This window comes from Papio anubis, chromosome 4 (assembly GCF_008728515.1).
Source record: "Papio anubis isolate 15944 chromosome 4, Panubis1.0, whole genome shotgun sequence".
Taxonomy (NCBI): domain Eukaryota; kingdom Metazoa; phylum Chordata; class Mammalia; order Primates; family Cercopithecidae; genus Papio; species Papio anubis.
The window spans coordinates 108,307,679-108,328,023 of NC_044979.1; the positions used below are offsets into that span (position 1 = coordinate 108,307,679).

The 20,345-nt window shown below is 39.9% G+C and overlaps 1 protein-coding gene across 2 annotated transcripts in view; it reads right to left on the bottom strand.

Moving 5' to 3' along the window:
* The window catches only part of AMPH (amphiphysin), a 259,694-nt gene that overhangs the window by 121,316 nt on the left and 118,033 nt on the right, over positions 1-20,345 (bottom strand). For both annotated transcript variants that reach the window (XM_017956768.3, XM_017956767.3), the window contains exons 3-5: positions 15,047-15,101; positions 5,525-5,619; positions 2,174-2,269 (exon numbers count right to left, since the gene is read on the bottom strand). In XM_017956768.3, coding sequence (XP_017812257.1) covers positions 2,174-2,269; positions 5,525-5,619; positions 15,047-15,101 — 246 coding nt within the window. The remainder of the gene's footprint in view (positions 1-2,173; positions 2,270-5,524; positions 5,620-15,046; positions 15,102-20,345) is intronic.

Sequence of the window (20,345 nt, forward strand, 5' to 3'; positions counted from 1 at the left end):
ATGACCTTCTCTGCATTAATTAGTCTAGCCGTCAATTCTTCCACTTTTTTTTTCAAGATTTTTAGTTTCTTTGCGCTGGGTACGTAATTCCTCCTTTAGCTCTGAGAAATTTGATGGACTGAAGCCTTCTTCTCTCATCTCGTCAAAGTCATTTTCCGTCCAGCTTTGATCCGTTGCTGGCGATGAGCTGCGCTCCTTTGCCGGGGGAGATGTGCTCTTATTTTTTGAATTTCCAGCTTTTCTGCCCTGCTTTTTCCCCATCTTTGTGGTTTTATCTGCCTCTGGTCTTTGATGATGGTGATGTACTGATGGGGTTTTGGTGTAGGTGTCCTTCCTGTTTGATAGTTTTCCTTCTAACAGTCAGGACCCTCAGCTGTAGGTCTGTTGGAGATTGCTTGAGGTCCACTCCAGACCCTGTTTGCCTGGGTATCAGCAGCAGAGGCTGCAGAAGATAGAATATTTCTGAACAGCGAGTGTACCTGTCTGATTCTTGCTTTGGAAGCTTCCTCTCAGGGGTATACTCCACCCTGTGAGGTGTGGGGTGTCAGACTGCCCCTAGTGGGGGATGTCTCCCAGTTAGGCTACTCAGGGGTCAGGGACCCACTTGAGCAGGCAGTCTGTCTGTTCTCAGATCTCAGCCTCCGTGTTGGGAGATCCACTGCTCTCTTCAAAGCTGTCAGACAGAGTCGTTTGCGTCTGCAGAGTTTTCTGCTGCTTTGTTGTTGTTGTTGTTGTTGTTGTGTAGCTGTGCCCTGTCCCCAGAGGTGGAGTCTACAGAGACAGGCAGGTTTCCTTGAGCTGCTGTGAGCTCCACCCAGTTGGAGCTTCCCAGCAGCTTTGTTTACCTACTTAAGCCTCAGCAATGGCGGGCGCCCCTCCCCCAGCCTCGCTGCTGCCTTGCCGGTAGATCACAGACTGCTGTGCTAGCAATGAGGGAGGCTCCGTGGGCGTGGGACCCTCCCGGCCAGGTGTGGGATATGATCTCCTGGTGTGCCTGTTTGCTTAAAGCGCAATATTGGGGTGGGAGTTACCCGATTTTCCAGGTGTTGTGTGTCTCAGTTCCCCTGGCTAAGAAAAGGGATTCCCTTCCCCCTTGCGCTTCCCAGGTGAGGCGATGCCTCGCCCTGCTTCAGCTCTCGCTGGTCGGGCTGCAGCAGCTGACCAGCACCGATCGTCCGGCACTCCCCAGTGAGATGAACCCAGTACCTCAGTTGAAAATGCAGAAATCACCGGTCTTCTGTGTCGCTGGTGCTGGGAGTTGGAGACTGGAGCTGTTCCTATTCGGCCATCTTGCTCCGCCCTCCTCTCAGAGAATTTTTAAAACCCAATTCATACCTGTTAATGAGGTTGCATTCGCCCAACTACTCAATAAAGCACTTTGCTGCCTAATACGGTAACATCATCGAAAACCCACTGTTTGGATTTGCTTTCTGTGGCATTTTGTCAATAGGTCTAACACATCTAGTCTGATCTATTCAGGTTCATTTACCATGTACCAACCCTGTTAGTTTAAAAGCCATCTTTACCTCCAGAGTCTATTCCAAATCTATAATATTCAATCCTTCACTCGTCCATTTACCTCTGTAATAGATTCAAGGGTCAAATAAGATCAGTGTTTTAGACCTAATAATTTTTAGGTCCAGATGCAAATGTATTTGAAATGCTTATATCTTAACATTTTAACTTCTACCTGAAAATTTCAATGAGAGAAAAACTATCCAGGTTCACTATAAATGCATGCAAAATAGACAGTAAACAAGGAAAGATCAGATTTTGCTCTCACATTTACAATTGAATTTCTCCCTTCCTTGTGACCACTGGTTATTCTAATGGAAATCCTTGTCAAATGCTATATAATAAAAAGTTTTGATTATAAAGAAGATTGGAATTTTTGGCAGCTCTGGTTTATGATTTTATATCTATAGGTTTAAAAAGACTTCTGTAGAATAATAAAAGCTGAAGCAGTTCACTAAAGGCGAAATGTGATTTCTGTAATGACATTTCTTTTCAAACTGATAGGAACAATATAAAAATCCCATGCTTAAATAAATGAAAAGTTACCAAGTATCTTTGATGTCAGTTTGAGGACCTTTAATAATTTTTTTCTTGCCCATGTTTCAATAACTACATGACCCCATTCAACTCTTTTCTTTATAGATACAGAGTAAAATACCTTTATGTCAGGAAATTGCCCCAGGTAGGTATCCAGTGTTAGCAAGGACCCATCCACAAGTTTTTGATGGAAGTCTTCCCACAGCACATCACATTTCTAAAAGAAATAAAGAGACCACTGCTGAGTTATTTTAATTGGATACCTTTCACCAAACTCCTAAAAAGTATCTGAAACTATAAAATTAGACAAGTAATACTTTTCCAGATATGAGATGCTAGGGAAAAATGAGAATCATTTAATAATGCAATAAAATTTTAAAGCAATTTGGCCACTGGTTCTAGCTAGCAAAACAGGCTAGCTCATTAAAATTGTATTGCTGATTCTAAATTACCAAAGAATGCAGAAACTTCAAAAGATCCCCATAACCCTATAGATGGACTTTGGGGCTAAGAGAATAATTCCAATAAGACAATTTGCTTCTGAAGCACTCCATGAAATTAGAACACAATCCACACTGAAATAAACAACAAATCATTTCTGAATCCTCCACAGGGAAAACAGAAAAGTTACAGTCATATTGGGAAAGGTCTTACCATTTATGCAGTACCAATTATGTTAAACACACAATGAATATTAGGCATTAGTATTATTACACTAGTATTCCCACTGTCACTATGTTAAGGCATTCTCACAATTGTTTTATGAGAAAAGACTTTGTTTCCACAGTACAGAAGAGGACACTGAAGCCCAGAGATGTCATATAACTTGGCCAAGGTTATGCAGTTGATAAATGACAGACACAGGTTTCAACTCAGATTTGTCTCCTTGAACTCAAAGCCATGATATGAAAGTCATGATATGACTATCACACCGGGCTGCCTCACCAGGGGACTTTTTAATCCCAGCTGTGTGACTTCGGGGACCTAGACCTCCCTGAATTTCCATTTCCCCAGTTAAATGAGTTAGCAATGTAAAGTGCTTCACAGAATTTCAGGCAAATAGCAGGTACTCAAGAATGTCATTTTCAATTTTCTCTCACTAGCACATTCTGGGTCTCTTGACAGAGTCTGCTCTTTGTCACCCAATCTCTATCCTTTCTTCCTTTCTACTAACTGAACCTCCCATTTTAGCTGGGCACTTGGCCACCTAGGATAAAGACTCTACTTCCCAGACTCCTTTGCAACCACATGCGGTCATGTGGCTGTGTTCTAGACAATGGGATATACTTTCAGGAAGTGTCCTGAAAAAGAAGGAAGGAGTGGGCTGTCTTCCAGACTTCATCCCCCTTGCTAACTGGCATGCAGAAACAAGAGCTGATGGCCAGTGCTCAGAGAGTACCTTGCCGCTGAAGCCAGACTAAAAATTGCAAACATGGGCCCCTCATACTTGTGGGGCCGATATGCAATGCCTGGACTGCCGACGTTTAAATTCCTCTATGTGAGACATAAGTTTTCATCTTGTTAACACACACACACACTTTTAAAATTTGCTTTTGTTTCTTTTTCACACTTTGAAAAGTAGTCCTAATTTTTACAAATCTCAATTCAAGAATTTTATGCAAACCAAAACATTCAAATCCACTGTTTAAAAAGGCTCAACTGCTGACGTGAGTAGACCCTCTGAACACGCAGCATTCAGTTTCTTCATCATTACAAAAGCCTATGTTTGCATCTGCAACTGAGGATTCCAAAAATCCTGGCAGCTGCAAGAACCAAGGTAGGATAACAGCCATTTCCTAAAAAAGAAATGCCAACAGTGGCCTTTGCCATACATAGAATGTAATGCAGTATTTTGGAAAGTTATTAACACAAATTTCTATTATTCCCTTAAAAATTCTTTTCTTTCGCGATGAAATTTCAGTTATACCACTAATTAGAAATTTACAAAGTGTTCAGCAACATGATGTTGAAATACTGTGTTTTAATTGAAGAAATATGAGAAGATGCAATTACTTAATAATTGCATCTGAAAGTAATGTGTGCAGTCTGGTTTGGCCAAACCTACATCCTGAAAGGTTTTGAAAGATGTAAAAGAACCAACAAGCGCTTTCTTCATAAATAAGTCTCTGTTAGTATCTCAGTTATAAGAAGATTATGAAGCTTAATGTCAGGATGTCAGAATTGTCATGGAGCAGCCTAGGACTCTGCTGTTAACACCTGTTTTCCAAAGCCGCACAGACATTCAGTGCATCACCTATCAGACCTTCCCCTGAGCTCTGGCTGCCACATCGAACTTAGGTCATCTGTACCTAAGTGAGCTGCAATAACTCACCTGGAGTAGCGGACATGACAAACAACTGCTCTTTGTTTTAACAAAGAACTTGGATGTGAGACAATCTGTGACTGGCAGTTGTCTCACATCAGTAATCATAACATGTACCAAACACTGAGTAGGTAGAGGACATCCACACAAAGGCAATAAGTGTCCTATTAGTGGGTACAATTGTTTTTCTCATTTTGTAGATGAGGAAACTAAAGCCTAAGAAGATTAAAGAACTAGTCCAACATCACACAGCGATACTCAGTCTCTGGTCCATTCTGCTTTCGACAAAGTGAAACCCACTTACTCACTTCCCGTCAGCCAGACAGCCCCCAGCCAGAAACCTGATTTCAGGTGTTAAGACATGTCTAGGGCCAAAGCCATCCTGAAATCAAATTCCTTTTAACATTCTGACTTTGTGCTTGTCTTCATGAAGTGAATATCTGTGAATGGACTAGCTGGTGTTAAAGTGGAATGGACCCTCTTCTGAACTCCTGTCCCTGCATTTGGGGAAGGATAGTCAATAGCGGGATTGAGATGAGGGGATGAAGTTGGGACACAATTCACACTGTGATCCATGTCTGCTAGAAATGGGCTGCTAAGGCTTGTAGAGAGGACAGAAAAATGATATTGTCATTTTGCAAAAAGGAATCTTAAAATACTGCTCTCTACCCAAGTGGTTTTATGATCATCTTCACTTTTATTTTCTTCGAGATGGAGTCTTGCTCTGTTGCCCAGGCTGGAGTGCAGTGGTGCGATCTTGGCTCACTGCAACCTCTGCCTCCTGGGGTCAAGCAATTCTGCCTCAGCTTCCTGAGTAGCTGGGATTACAGGCATGTGTCACCATGCCTGGCTAATCTTTCTGTATTTTTATTTCACTATTTTGGCCAGGCTGATCTCAAATTCCTGACCTCAGGCAATTCACCCGCCTCGGCCTCTCAGTGTTGGGATTACAGGCGTGAGCCACCGTGCCCGGTCCATCTTCACTTTTCACTGTAAGTTTGGAATCATCAGGCAGCAGAACTGCACGGTGCCTTCTTAGCACACTGTCTCACCTCATGATTAAGACTGTGAAGTGTGAAGAGCAAGTCAGGGGACAGGTGGACTGAGCAAGGCTCGTGGGAGCCTCATGGAAGCCACCCCAGTTCTTACCTCGCCAACCATTTTCACATCTTCCCGCCCATACCAATCCGGCTCATAGACTTCATGTAGTGACTCCGTGAGCTTCATGGAGGCCTCTTGCATGCCTAGTGTCGGAGAGAAACAACTCCTGTTACACAGAAATGGGTGAGGATTCTCTTCTCCCTTCCTCCACTTTTTTAAGTGAGAGAAAAATATTGACTACTTGCTAAACATTTAAGGAAAAATTATAAAGGCACAGCTGCTGCTTGTATCTGCTGTCGCATCTTTCTTTGAGGGTTTCTAAGACTTATCACATTGTGCATTTTCTATTATTCACTTGATACTGATAGATATGGGGTCTCGGGAAAAAATCAACAAATATCCTACTCTGAAAACCACAATAATCATAATGTGTCCTATTATGTGTGCTATCACTTGCCAAGTGGTGTTGGATGCTAAGAACACTGGTCCATACAACCGCACAGTTCTCAAACTAAAATTAGTCCTAAATGAATTTAAATACAAGGCATAAAGCATTTTTAGAAGGGACTAGAAGTAAAAATTAATAGGATTATAGGGCATAACAGTCAAAAGTGGTTAAGTGGCCTAAAATGGTAAACATGGTTAAAGTGGTTAAATGGTTAAGTTTTAAGTGACCTAAAATTTTTACAAAGAGCAAAGAAAAAAATGTTTGTCATTTTTCAGTATAGTAAGTCCTTACTTAATGTCATCTATAGGTTCTTGCAAAGTGTGACTTTAATTGATACGAAGAATAATGAAACCCATTTTACCCAAGGCTAATTCATATAAATAAGAGTTAAGTTCCCGGGACATATTTTTCACAGACACATCACAAAACTTCTAACTAAAGGTCAACACACTTCTAATATTAAACATTGAAATAAATGAGAGCAGTACATACATTTAAGAAAGATTAATAAAAACAAGTAAGATAATTATTTACTTGCTTACTCCAGTTTAGGGTCATGGGTGACCAGATCCTCTCCTAGAGGCTCAGAGTACAAGATGGGAACCAGCCCTGGACAAGATGCATATTACTGCAGCATGCACTCACTCACCCACACTCACTGACACGCCAGTAAACTTCACCTGTATATCTTTGGGACGTGGGAGGAAGTCAAAGTACTGAGAGAAAACCCGGTGTACAAATTCCACACAGACAGTGGCCCTGGCCAAGATTTTTTTTTTTTTCTCATCGTTATTATAACAAAATGGTGTTGAATGAAACGATGCTGTTTGAAGACCTGCTGTATTATTTAAAACTATGAATGCAGTTTTAAATCAAAACTCTTAGAAATTTTAGGGTTCCTAAGCCTTTGGGTCTCAATTTTCATTAGGGATACATTTGATATGTTGCAAAACTATGGTTTGCAACATTAAAGAACAACATTAAAGATACATGCTTCTGAGCACAACATGGTGACATAAAGTATCACCCAGTCCTTTTTAGTCTCTCCCAAGGACCCCCTGCACAAAGGTTAATGTATGTACTGAAAAGTCACAAAGACAGTTCATGGCTGAGAGCAAAACAAGGTGCCAGGAAGAGCTGGGGACTTGGAGACACACCTCTGGCAGAAGACTCTCCCTGACAGTGGAAAGGTAGGTACGAGCCTTGCTCAGTCCACCTGTCCCCTGACTTGCTCTTCCCACTTCACAGTCTTAATCATGAGGCGAGACAGTGTGCTAAGAAGGCACCGTGCAGTTCTGCTGCCTGATGATTCCAAACTTAAAGAGTGAAAAGTGAAGATGGGCCAGGCACGGTTGCTAACGCCTGTAATCCCAACACTTTGGGAGGTCGAGGCAGGTGAATTGCCTGAGGTCAGGAGTTCAAGATCAGCCTGGCCAAAATAGTGAAATAAAAATACAAAAAAAATTAGCCAGGCATGGTGGCACACACCTGTAATCCCAGCTACTCAGGAAGCTGAGGCCAAGACATCAATGTGGCCAGGTCCCACCTAGCGAGGACTAGCGGGGATAAAAGGGGGCTGGAAACAGGGAGAGGAGAGGAAAATCAGAGCACTGTCATGAGAAACACAAACCACATCCTGTAAACTTAAGGTCAGTGAATCCTGAGATGAAAATCATTTGTTAAACTGAAAACTCGACATCCTTGCTGGATTGCAGGTAGCTAATTCTGGGTTCAACTGAGAGAAAAGGACAAACTAAAAGATGTCTGAAATGACAGAAGTATATCCTTGAGAAGTATGTATAAAAGTCCACATGTGACTTGGAGTTTCATAGCACTTGTGTTCTCTTTAGACACAGAACATCTCCCTTCCCTCAGAGCATCACTGGGCACATTCCAGGAAGCCCTTGACAATGAGGTATCCTGCCCACATGAGCTGAAGTGACTTGACCACCATCAAATGAAGCCCTGGCAGAGTCTGGGGTAGGAAAAAAACAGTATGACTCAAGACTCTGGGGACTCTGATGAAACACAGTCGTGCAGGTGAAGGGACAGCAAACAAGAGACAAAACCTGAATCCGACCCCTAGCACTCTGAATCTAAGCAAGGAGGATGCGTTCTCTCGTGATATGGTCAACACTGAGGTGGAAGCTACATTATCCCAAGTGTCCAAATTCACCCTCACCCAAGTACAAGCAAATCTCGATCAAGAAATATATCCCTCAAATTCATACCAAGTGTTAGTCACTAGTGGACCCCCTTCTATAATCCAGATGCCAAAAGACTTCTGGCATTTTCTTTAAATCTTTGTCTTAAGTCTGACGGAAACTAGACATAGCTGTGTAGATAGGTTTTTTAACAATGTCTTAAGAGAAGAAAAAGAAATTTGGCACTGTAGGCCAAATAATCTTTGTGATGAAAAATAAAATCATGAATATAACCTTAAAATAAAATTATATAAGACTTTAATCATCAAGACTAAAAGCACGATGTTGCAGTAAATATATCTATTAACAGCCAAAAGTAACTACTAATTACAGGGTGGATAAGTGGTGATGGATCATTTGGACAGAAGCCATTTTAACATGGAAATTGTTTTGAGAACATCTCCTCCATAGGATGCACTTTAATGGATACACAGGTGAGAGGCTGCAAGCCTAGCTCCAGACTGGCAGAGCTTTTAGGGATTTAGGGATTACTCTGCTGACAGAGTGTGATGGGCAAATAAAAGCTAAAATACACATTCCCTTCAGAGTAGTTTGGCAACATCAAAGCAGAATAGGTGCTAAATGCTACCTCTGGGGTTGAATAATATACAATATCCAAATTTTCTTAAAAGATTAGTGATTTCTAAAACTGTAAGACAAATGCCCAGCATCATATATAGAAGAATTATTATTATTTTACTATTGGATGGGAATCACTTCACTCTCTTCAAAATTTTGGACCTTCTCCAAGACATTTCATAAAATGTTGTCCATTCCCATTCGCAGCCAAATTTATGAGCTTCTATTTTCATCCTTTAAGACTTGTTGCATAGATTGCACTACTTTATACATACTCCTCGCTTAAAAATAGCCTGAGAGTATGTGTTTTAGTTAAAAATAACATCAGTTAAAATAAATAACCAGCAGCAAGGATAAACCATTAAAAGAACGTCTAAAATACTGCAAGTATCTAGCAGCTTTGTCCCATTGCTTAGAAGAGAGTTGTGTAAAAAGACAGCAGCTGCTTCAAAGGAAAGCAAGAGTGGGCATCTTTTTCTTAGATTCTCAAGGAGAACAAGGATGGAACCAAGAGTTGGAACAAAATAGGCAGTTGGTGAAGTAATTCAAGAATAGTCAACCCTACCCCATAGTTATGCCTACACATAAGACACATAAACAAAAAACTATTAATGACACCACCTGCACTGTGCTCCATTTAGAGAAAGATCTGGCATGTTCATCATCCATGTGTCTGGCCCCTGCTGCATGTGCATGCCAGTGACTCCCAATTCTAAATTCCTACTGGACATCTCCACTTGGATGTCTTATTAATACCTCAAACTTCACATGTCAAAAACAAACTTTAAATTTTCCTGTCTAAACCTGCTTCATTTCCTTTTCTTAGTTCTCATGAATGCCACCCAGTTGCTCCAGTTCGAAAACTGGAAGTCATACCAGATTCATCCTCCCAAAGCTCAGTCGCCAATTCCACCTGATTCTCAAACCCAGCCCCTTCCTTCCCTGCCCACTGCCCTTCCCTGGATTAGGTACTCATCACCTATGATTTAGATTAGATAACATAATCCACGTAACAGGATTTAGCAAAGTAGCTGGCACAAGTTACTGTCAGCCATCATAATACAAAATATTTTTGGAAGCAACATAACAAAATAATTAAGACTATTATTTGCAATTAATCAGCCTTTGTTAAAAACTTGGTTCCATTACATGTGATTCGTGTGATTTTAGGCAAATTATTAATCACCTATAACCCCAGTTTTCCAAAGTGTAAAATACCAATAAATATACCTGCCACAAGGTTATAGAGAAAATTACATAAACTGAGGCATGTCAAATGCTTATCTCAGTGCCTAGCACATAAGTGCTCAGTAAGTGTTAGCTAATAGTATAATTGAAGTATTGAACTAGACTTCTACTAAATCTCCATGCAGTTGCACTTCCTGTAGCCTGAATTCCACACAATCACAATAACTATTTTTCTAAAATGCTAATCTGATCATGGAACTTTTTCCCTTGCCTACAATAACTCTAACAATGACTCTCCTGTCTATCGATAGAATAAAATTCCCGTATGATATGATACATGAAGCACTTCTTTATATAAATGCTGCCCGCCTTTCCGTGTTTCATCCAGCTCAATTTTCTGCTTGCATCTAACTGCTCTGTTTGTTCCCTCAAGAACCCATGCTTCCTTCTGCTTCCTGGTGCAGTTGTTTCTTCCACCTGCAATGTCCCTCTGAAATCTATCTTTCTCTAGAAAACCTAACCATTTGATGGCCACCTATGACCCCACTTCTTGGGTTCAATCAAATGTAAGTTCCTTGGAAGAATCATTCCTGCCCCAGTCTCTTGCCTCTCCTAAGGTGGGAGTCTGTCCTCTGTTATGATGGCACTCAACGCACATATCTATTAAAATACATATTACTATGCCCATCTGGCCTTTTTTATTTAACTGTCTCCCCACTCTGCTGTGAGCTCCTTGCATGCAGGCACTATGTCTTGTTCATCTCTGCATCTCCCTGTCCTAGAACAGTGTCAGGTGCACAAATGCTGCTCCAGACGTATTTGCTGCTAAAATGAATGCAAGCATAAGATCTACCTCACAAAGCCTAAGCATCAGCAGAAATCATAAAGACCCACAGAGGAGAAGCCATCCAGAAATCAGTCATAATAAAATGATTAGAATTCATTTAACCCAACTTCACAGAATCCCAGTTTTGGGGTCTTTGGGGGCTTCTGAGAGAAATGAAGCACTTAATAGATGAGGAACCCAAAGCAACTAAGAGACTTAATGATTTTCCCACAATTGCCACAGGACCCATGACTCTCCAGGGCTAGACATCACTTTCTCCTATGCTGCCCTGATGCTACCTGCATTACAGCAGGGTTAGTTAGCCAGAGTTGTCCTTGTGAAAACAAGAAAAATTGCCCATGAAAACCTTTGAAAATGTAAATTATGATGTACTTAAGGCATTGATATGGTTTGGCTCTGTGTGCTTACAAAATCCCATCTTGAATTCTAATAATCTCCATGTGTTGTGGGAGGGACCTGGTGGGAGGTAACTGATTATGTGGGCGGGTTTCTCTGGTGCTGTTCTCGTGATAGTGAGTAAGTCTCATGAGATCTGATGGTTTGATAAAAGGGAGTTCCCCTGTACATACTCTCTCTTGCCTGCTGCCACGGAAGACATGCCTTTGCCCCTCCTTCACCTCCTGCCATGATTGTGAGGTCTCTCCAGCCATGTGGTACTGTGAGTCCATTAAACCTCTTTTTCTTTATAAATTACCCAGTCTGGGGGCATGACTTTATTAGCAGCCTGAGAACGGACTAACACAGGCATATACCTTGTTTTCAAGTTTGGTCCCAAAACCCAAAATGTGTTCCCAGGAACACTACTCATTCTTCACAAGGCTTTGAGAAGAGAGAAGGGTCCTGCAGTCAAAAAACTCGGAATTCCTGCCTATCCCACAGGATTTCTGGAGTTGACTTTAGCATATTAACGGCTCTGAGAAACTCAGTAGTAGCCTGTTTAAAAATTCATTCCAATCAGCTGTGGAAAAAGTAATTTAAACAGAGATCTCTTTTTTGGAGCATCACTTGTTAACATAGTCAATCAGCAAACCCAAGGTGGGGAAAAGCTGATAGAATTCCTTTCTCCTTCATACGGAGCCATGGCCACTAGCCCTGGAGTGCAGGCGCAGTCTGCCAAAAAGGCTTATTTGATGCTTTACCCAGCTTTTCTCCGGAGCTCAAGCCTCACCCTCAGGGAATTCTTCTCGATCACATTAAGGAAAATAATTATGCCAGTCTTTATAAAGCAGCACGCTTTATAAGCAGCACAGACCAAATTGAATAGACTTGGGAAAGAGAACTCACTCTTTCATTCAACAAACTTATCCACATTTCCAAAAAATCAACTACCCAGAGAAAGTCCTGTGCTAGAAATAACATATGACTTCTGTGTTCAAATCCTAAATCAATAATAAAAGAAATACCTAGAGTGGCTTCTGTTTTCTGACTGAACTGTTACAAATACTTAAGGTTGATTTGGGAGTAATTAATGATGAGCTCCATTAAACTGTGAAAGTTAAATTCTCTGAGACTTACTTCTTTGCAAATGTAAAATCAAGTTAATGACATTGATAATATGGCTATGTTGGGAAGTTAGAAACAGGTAATGTGCCTAAAATGCTCAGCACAGACTCTAGCACATAATAAGTGCTCATGAAAAAGTAATAGTAGTAGGTTGCCATTATCCCCTTGTATAGATGAACTCTGACTTGTGAAACTGATGCCTTACCATTGGTCATGTAGTTCAAAGGCAGTAAAAGACAATAGATAAAACCAGGGCTCTGGAGAAACACAGAACGAAATATGCAATCTGGCCCTGTTGTTTCCTTGGCATGCAACTTTGGATGAGCTATTTAAACTCTGTTTAAAAAATCACTTTTTCTTTTTTTCTTTTTCTTTTTTTTTTTTTTTTGAGACAGGGTCTCACTCTGTCACCCAGGCTAGAGTGCAGTGGCATGATCTCCGCTCACTGCAACCTTCACCCTGGTTCAAGCAATTCTCCTGCCTCAGCCTCCTGAGTAGCTGGGACTACAGGCATGCGCCACCACACCTGACTAATTTTTGTATTTTCAGTAGAGATGGGGTTTTGCCATGTTGCCCAGGCTGGTCTTGAACTCCTAGCCTAAAGTGAGCCACTCGCCTTGGCCTCCCAAAGTGCTCAGATTAAAGGTGGTGTGAGCCACTGTGCCTGGCAGGAACTCACTTTTCTTATCTATAAAATGAAGATAATAAAACTACCTGCCTCATAGAGCTGTCATGGGAATTAAAATGCTATGCCTGGACTATAAAATTCACAAATATATTTTAGTTTAAAAATCAGTTTTGCTAATTTTTATTATTTTGGCCATTTTATTATTATATTTTTATTATTTCATTATTTTAATAACATGTTTGTATTCAGTTTTACACATCCACATTAAAACTGTGAGAATAAATTCTTAGAATGAAACTGGTATGTCAAAAAGCATACCAAATAAATCAATCAATCAATAAAAGTTTTTACTAAATGGTCTCCAGAAAAGCTATCCTCCTGGCAATACATGAATGGAGTCCACTTCCCAGAGCTTTACCAGTACTAAATACAGCAGTATTTTATTTGTAATGTCTTTGATCATTTGGAGGAAAAATGATAAAATCTTCTTTTCGATGCTACTTAATATTCTTTGATTATTCATGAGGACAAGGCTTTTTCGTGTTTATCACCCATCTATAGTTCCTCTTTGGCTAATTTTTCCTTAGAGTTTTCTGCCCAATTTTAATTTAACCAATTGACCTTCGTTTAGTCTACTCACTGAGCTCTTTATATTTTGATTTACTTTCATTAACTATGTTGCCAAAATGGTGATTTTAAATAACATATTAAGCTCTACATACTTATAAGGTCAAATTTCTCCATCTCTATGGAGAGATTTATGGGTTTCTGCCTTGCGAGTAACCCTTATAAAGACCTCTACAGCCTGGAGACTAAATTTACTGTATTTTATTCTAGTACTTTAGCACATTTCTTTGCATAGTGATACATGGCAGACACACCTGACAGTGATAACTTAAGCATACCCTGAGAATCACCCTGTATGGTAGATGCACCTGAATATGTGCTCAGAGTTCTGAGCTAAGGAATCTGGGAGTGGCCAACCCAGAGATTCATTCCTTGTCTACAAGGAACATCTGAGCCCTGAGCCTGTCCCATGAAAGGTAAGCCATACAGGGGATTGAGGCCATGTGTTTTGGGTTAAACGAAGGTTGCCAGGTGGAGGTTGTTAGGTAGAGGGTGCTAAGCGAAAATGTTACAGAAACTGCATTGCTTTTTGCAAATGGATGCAGTTCTCCTGCCCAGCCTGCCACCACTTGGCGGTGCGATACTCCTGCCCAGCCCTGCCATGACTGGGCCCATTCTGTATGTAAGTTTCCCACTAATAAAATCTTGTGTCTTGTTTGCTGACTCTGGTTCCCTTTTTCGGCCTTTTGAACCTGGTGCCATCCCTACTGAAGTTAATAGAGTCCAGTACAACATATTTACATCTTTACTATATCTGGAATTAGGAAGGAGGGAGTAAAGTGTGAGGTTGAGAATTTCACTGTTTTCTAAGTGTTTGGCCAGTTTTCCAATACTCCTTGTCAGATGATCCATTCTTTCCCCACAAAATCTGCCTTATGATACATCATATCCATGGGCACACTTGGCTGTGACTCAGGGCAGGCAGCGTGATGATGAATAGCAGGCACAGGCTGAGCCCACCTCCCTATTGCTCTCTTCCCCCTCCTCCAGTGGCCTCATTTCCTTGCCTTACATGGCTGAGTCCCAGAAACTCATGCCAGGGCCTCTCTATGCCCATGCATTGCATGGCGGTAAGGCGGCAAGTGCTGCTAGTCCACACAAGTCACAGCCAGTCCAGGGCCATGTTTGCTGATCATCTTCCACCTGCCTCTGCCACCATGTCTTGCCCCTTCCAGTGAGAGGGCTTAGGTGCGAGTCTGTGAGTGCTCCACTCTTGGGATGTGGTCTCCCTCAGGAGGTAAGCCAACTGCAGCTTTTCTTAAACAAAGTCTCAAGCTCACTCTAAGAAATTTTCCTGGAAATCTCTGGCATGTAGGTGGCATTTATTTCTAGTTTCCAGCATAAGGGCACACATATTTTTTCCTTATATATTCTGATTATCATTTCAATGGGAATTTGGGGGTGGGTGGAATGGAACACCTGTGTTCAAGCACCCATCTTGCCAGGAAGCCAAATGGCTTTGTAATTAACACTCAATCCTGTCACTCATGAAATCCAAGAACAACCTGTGCTTAGTAACATGCAGTAAACAACTCATACACATTACCTTTGATTGCTGCTAAATATCCTCGGAGTTCTCGCTGAAGTCTGGTACCCTCTGCCTAAAAAACACAAGCACAGATGCTAAACATCTAGTCTATATTTTGCATTAAAACATCTAAGAAGTGTTAAGTCTCAAAGTTACTATTGCCAGAATCTCATTCTTGAAAAAAACATAAATATGTGGACACAGACTAAACAAGGCAATAATGTCCATCAGTCTAGATATTTATAGAAATTTCATTCCACTTCAAAGAGCAAAAGGAGAAGGCAAGATTTTGCTAATAGACAATACAATTCATTACACAGCCTCTAATTCAAGAGCTATTAAATGTCTAGATTTTGATACATGGGTTATAATAGCAGGGAAGTGATCACCATTATCTAATATGGTAGCCACAAGCCACATATGGCTGTGAGTACTTGCAATTGAGACATACTGTAATGGTATTTTACATTTACAGTGTAAGTATATTTTATACAACAGATTTTAGAGACTGAGTACCAAAAAAAAAAAAAAAAAACCTCATTAATTTTATACAGATTACATGTTAAAATGATAATATTTTGGGTATACTGAGTTAAAGTACATTATTAAAATTTCACCTCTTTCTTTTCACTTTAAGGATGTAGCCACTAGAAAATTCTAAACTATGTAGTTTGCATCATGTTTTTATTGGACTACACTGAAATAGAGAAACTGTTAAATTGTAAATGTTGACACATGAATGCCTGTTTTGGTTTGGATACCTTTTTAGAAACTCCGAGACTCTCTGAAACTAGGATAAGACTGCAAATAGTTTAATTTGGAGTTAATCAAAGAAATGCCAATAGGAGAGTAGAGAAGCGAGGAAAAGAAGGGAAGACAGTGGATACAGGGAGCATTATCAAGCAAGTTACCACTGTGGGCAACTGGACCTCAGTTCCTCTGGGGAACTCTGGAAGACAGTGTCAATGAAACACCCTATAGATACCCTAACGGAAAGGCAAGGAAGTTGAGGCATTTATCCAATATCTCCTGTCAGCTATGTTTCTAGATGCTCCTAGGGGATACTAATTCCCCAATATATCTAAATAGGGGCAGAGAGGGCTCCAGAAACCAGAGAAGCCCTCAGGCAAAGGGTTGCCAATGCTGGCAAGTCAGTCTGGTGGGCTCAGAAAGAGTAGGTACTAGGGGCATATGTCTGAGCACCAACAGTAGCTTCTATGACTTTACAACTGAAAATCTGTTTAAAACATGCATGCATTTTAATTGCAGAGTCATTTAACAAAATTGCAGAGGGCTAGCATACAGGACTCCACCTTGAGCTCAATAATTTCAATAGTTATGTTCGATTTAACAAACACTGTTAGTATTTGCCCAAAAGAGTGGTGGTGGGGGGACCCTCTTTCCTCATTATAATCTAGTGGGGGAGCTAAAATATATAAGCAAAAAAAAAAAAAAAAAAAAAAAAAAAAACAATTGCACTGCAAGGCAGATTACATTTAGCATTGCAACCACTATTCAAAGTGTCGGAGTACAAAAACAAATGCCCATCACATTTAAAGATAATGATTAATACAAAGAAACTGAAAAGAAATAATTAAGACTATGCTTGATGGCAAAAGGGATTCTGAATTAGGATATTTTCCATATAACACTTGCATTGTGCAGGTATAGTGACATTATTTCTTTGAAATCTATGCAACACTGAGGTGAGGTATTCTGTATTTGAATCAAGCTCAGGTTATTTTTGTAGCTCTATAAACCCAGTTACTACCAGACAAAAGCTTAGGATGAGTCCGTTTGCTGGTACGTATGAACTTCAAACACAATGGTTCTATTCAGAATGGCAAAGCAGAAATCAAAGTACTAAACAATTGACTCCCTTTCTAGTGTCTCAACATGGTTTAAAATCAAAACTCAAGCTTTCTATTCTCTTGTTGAAACACTCAGAAGTTTGTGTGATGGCAAATTCCATCAGCTAGAGAAAATAAAGCAAATCATGGTGGGGTTCCAAACAGCAAAGTGTAGTAGAAAACTATTTCCAGAGAGAGGAAGAGGAGAATAAAGAGAAAATGCTCATGATAAACACTTGAGTAAAAGTAGACAATGAAGAGGACCCAGGGAAGTCAGGATGAAGTCCTCAAAACCACCAAGAAAAGTATATTGGAACAAAAGAAGTGGGTCTTTCGCCTTCTAAATATCCATTATGTGAGGGCATTGTGTCACATTCTGAGTACATAAAAAGTGGAAAAAATATGGCTTTGGTATAATGTCATATAATATAATAATTTTGGTAGATTTTATTATTGTCAATCTATGCTGCACATCCCTACCAGATCTGTCATTGGAGAAAGATCATACTTCCTGCCTCAGCAACATCAGGCTTGGCTGTAGGATTTGACTTAGCCAATGAAACATGAGTGGAAGTTACATGTCCTACTTTCAAGCTGAAGCTATAAGAGCCATCACATGCTCCTGCCATTTCTTTCCTCTCCCCATACAGAATTTGTTTCTTCAATCTGGATCCCAGAGTGAAGGGACCACAGAGCACAGCCACCACCTGCATTTTCATGAGTGAGAAACCTACCTCCGTTGTTGAAAGCCACTGAGATATTGCTACCATGGCATAAACCTAGCCCAAACTTCCGATAAAATGATTCACCATCAACAGAGGAAATGCCAAAATGTGGAGAGAAGCTGAAATCTAACCACAACAATAAAAAGCCCAATCAAGTTAGTGAACAGAAAAGGACTAATGGCATTTACAGAAACATTTCAGAAAAATCAAATTGGAAAGATTAAGGACAAACTGAATGGTTCACAAATGGAAGCCCAAGTGGTGGTCAAGCAATGGAAAGAGATAGAAGCAAGCTCCAGAATCATTTGTCCCATCATATTTCAGGTAATTTAAGAGAGAATAATATCTGAAATTTACCTAGACAAATATAGACCCAAACCAATCTAAAGCCTAAAAACCCTAAAAGGTACAATTAGGAGGGCTTGAATCCATTAAGGCCACATTTCTCAAACTATATAATTGTAGAATCTGGGGGCATTTAGTGGTTTGTCTAGGGCACATACATCCACAAAACAAAGCTAAAAGATCTCTCTGGAACATCAGTTTATTGAGGTGAAGGGAAAGAAATGGAAGAGAAACCATTATTTTACAACCACTAAGCCGCCTCTTATGAAGTCGAATAAAAAAACAGCATGGGGATGAAACACAGAACGTCACAGATTTCTGCTGCTTTCAGCTGTCTGCTTTAGGATTCTTCTGTACCAGTCGTAGTCCTTCCATGGAAATGTGTGAGGGACACCAAGTTAAGCAAGGCTCACTTCTCACCCAGAAGGGTGTGTTCCCTCAGTTATACAGAGCCGGCCATGAAAAGGGATGGTTATGAGTCACCAGGATTGCTCAGAATATCCAGAAATAGGAAAAAAGTAGCAGTGAAAGGCATTCTTTTCTCAAATGTTCAAGGAATAAAGTTATGTCAAATTAACCCCACAATTAACTAATTGCCTTTCCCTTCAGTAGAAATCAAGTGAAATAATTCAGGTTCCAATCCATATACTGGATTCATCTTGTCAAAGGGAAGCACTGCAGACTTTTTTTTTTAATGAAATAAATCCAGAAGAGATTTTTTATATAAGAGTGGAACAAAGTTCAAAATTGTGTGATAATTGCTTAATAAATGAGTTCAATTTAAGCAGATAAACTAAAGGCTGATTTAAACGACTTTCTTCTTTTCCAGTTATTAAAATTCTTAATTTTCCCCATGAGTATTTGGGTTTCATGAACCACAGTAATAGCCACACTTAATTTCATGTCAAGTTCTACTTTAATCAAAAAGGTAAAAAGCTCTGGAGAAAAATCCTCCACCTACAATATGCCATAAAGTAGTTTCTTCTATACAAAACTTATTGCATAACAAAATTTCCTTAAGATCATTATTCTGCAGGAATAGCAGATGTTTGAAAGTAAACAAATTCTTATAACATTGCTCAGATTTCACTGAATTTGAAGTTCATTCCAAATTCCTTTGTAAAGTATCATTTTAGTAATTCAGCTGTGAATTATGTATTGCACATGTGTGTGCAGAAAACAAAAGTCTTCTACACTCTTGAGATTATATGCCTGTTTTTTCCCTTCTTCTTTCTTTATATCGTTTTCTACAAGATATCAGGAAATGATTGTTCTATGTCCTGGTCACAGGGATCATGGCAACAGGAGGGCAGGGGGGTCTATTATAATTAAGTTGTCTGAATTGCCTAGTAATACTCCTCTTTGGAGAAGATCCAACTGCATGAAGATGCAATGAGTATGGGAATTTACGGAGTCAAGCTTTTTGTTTGTTTGTTTGTTTACATACACTAAATTTTGAAGCCCTGCAATATACTAATATTAGTAAATACATATTCCAAGACTTCAAGAGTCTTGAAAAAGGTGTAATTTTGTTAGTTTACCTTTAACCTAGTTATTTCTGCCCAGAAGAAAGAAACCATACTTGAGGCATTAATTTAATTTGGTTGTGGACAAAATTCACAGAATGAATTAGTGATTCCTAAGGAACTAAACTTAGAGCAGCAGCAACCACTGCACAGTTTAGGGGCACCATTCCCACATACTACCATGTGCATGACATCCCAGGGTGGGGGTGTGCATCACTGTAGCCCCAACTGCACAAGAAAAACCAAACCCTGTGGATTTTATTAGTAAGGTTAAGCAGGTCTGGAAAATACCTCAAATGATAGGAGTTCGATACCTATTAAACAGGCAATAGCCTGTTGAATTGGCTTGTTAATATATGGTCAGTGTAGCACTGACTTATCTTTATAAGTAACTTTTGTTATAAAAAGAAAAAGAAAGACAAGAGGAAGAAAATATCACACACAGTATAGAAAAATGTTTCATTAAGTTGCCTCTCCAACCCAGAAATTGTGAGCTGACATTTTAAAAAGGGCTCAGGTGGAAAGCCAGCAGTACTAACATCTGCATGAAAGGTGGATCTTAGGAGACATAACTTCATAAAGTTGTAATTTTACAAAGGTGAGTCCTGTCATCTCATCTGTGATCATAAGCCTATAGACATTCCCAGAGTTGCATTATTATTTTTGGCCTTTGATGACATTTTTCTCTTGAAAATGGCTGAAGTAACATATCAAAATTAAAACTGGCTCAATTTCTCAGAGTTCAGACAGGTTAACTCAATCTTGAAAGCAATGATAATAAATTTGCTGATCATTTTTGAAGCTTAGACGAAAATTAGATTATCAAGGAGATGAGATTTAATGAGCCCATAATCAGCACCTTGATTAACAG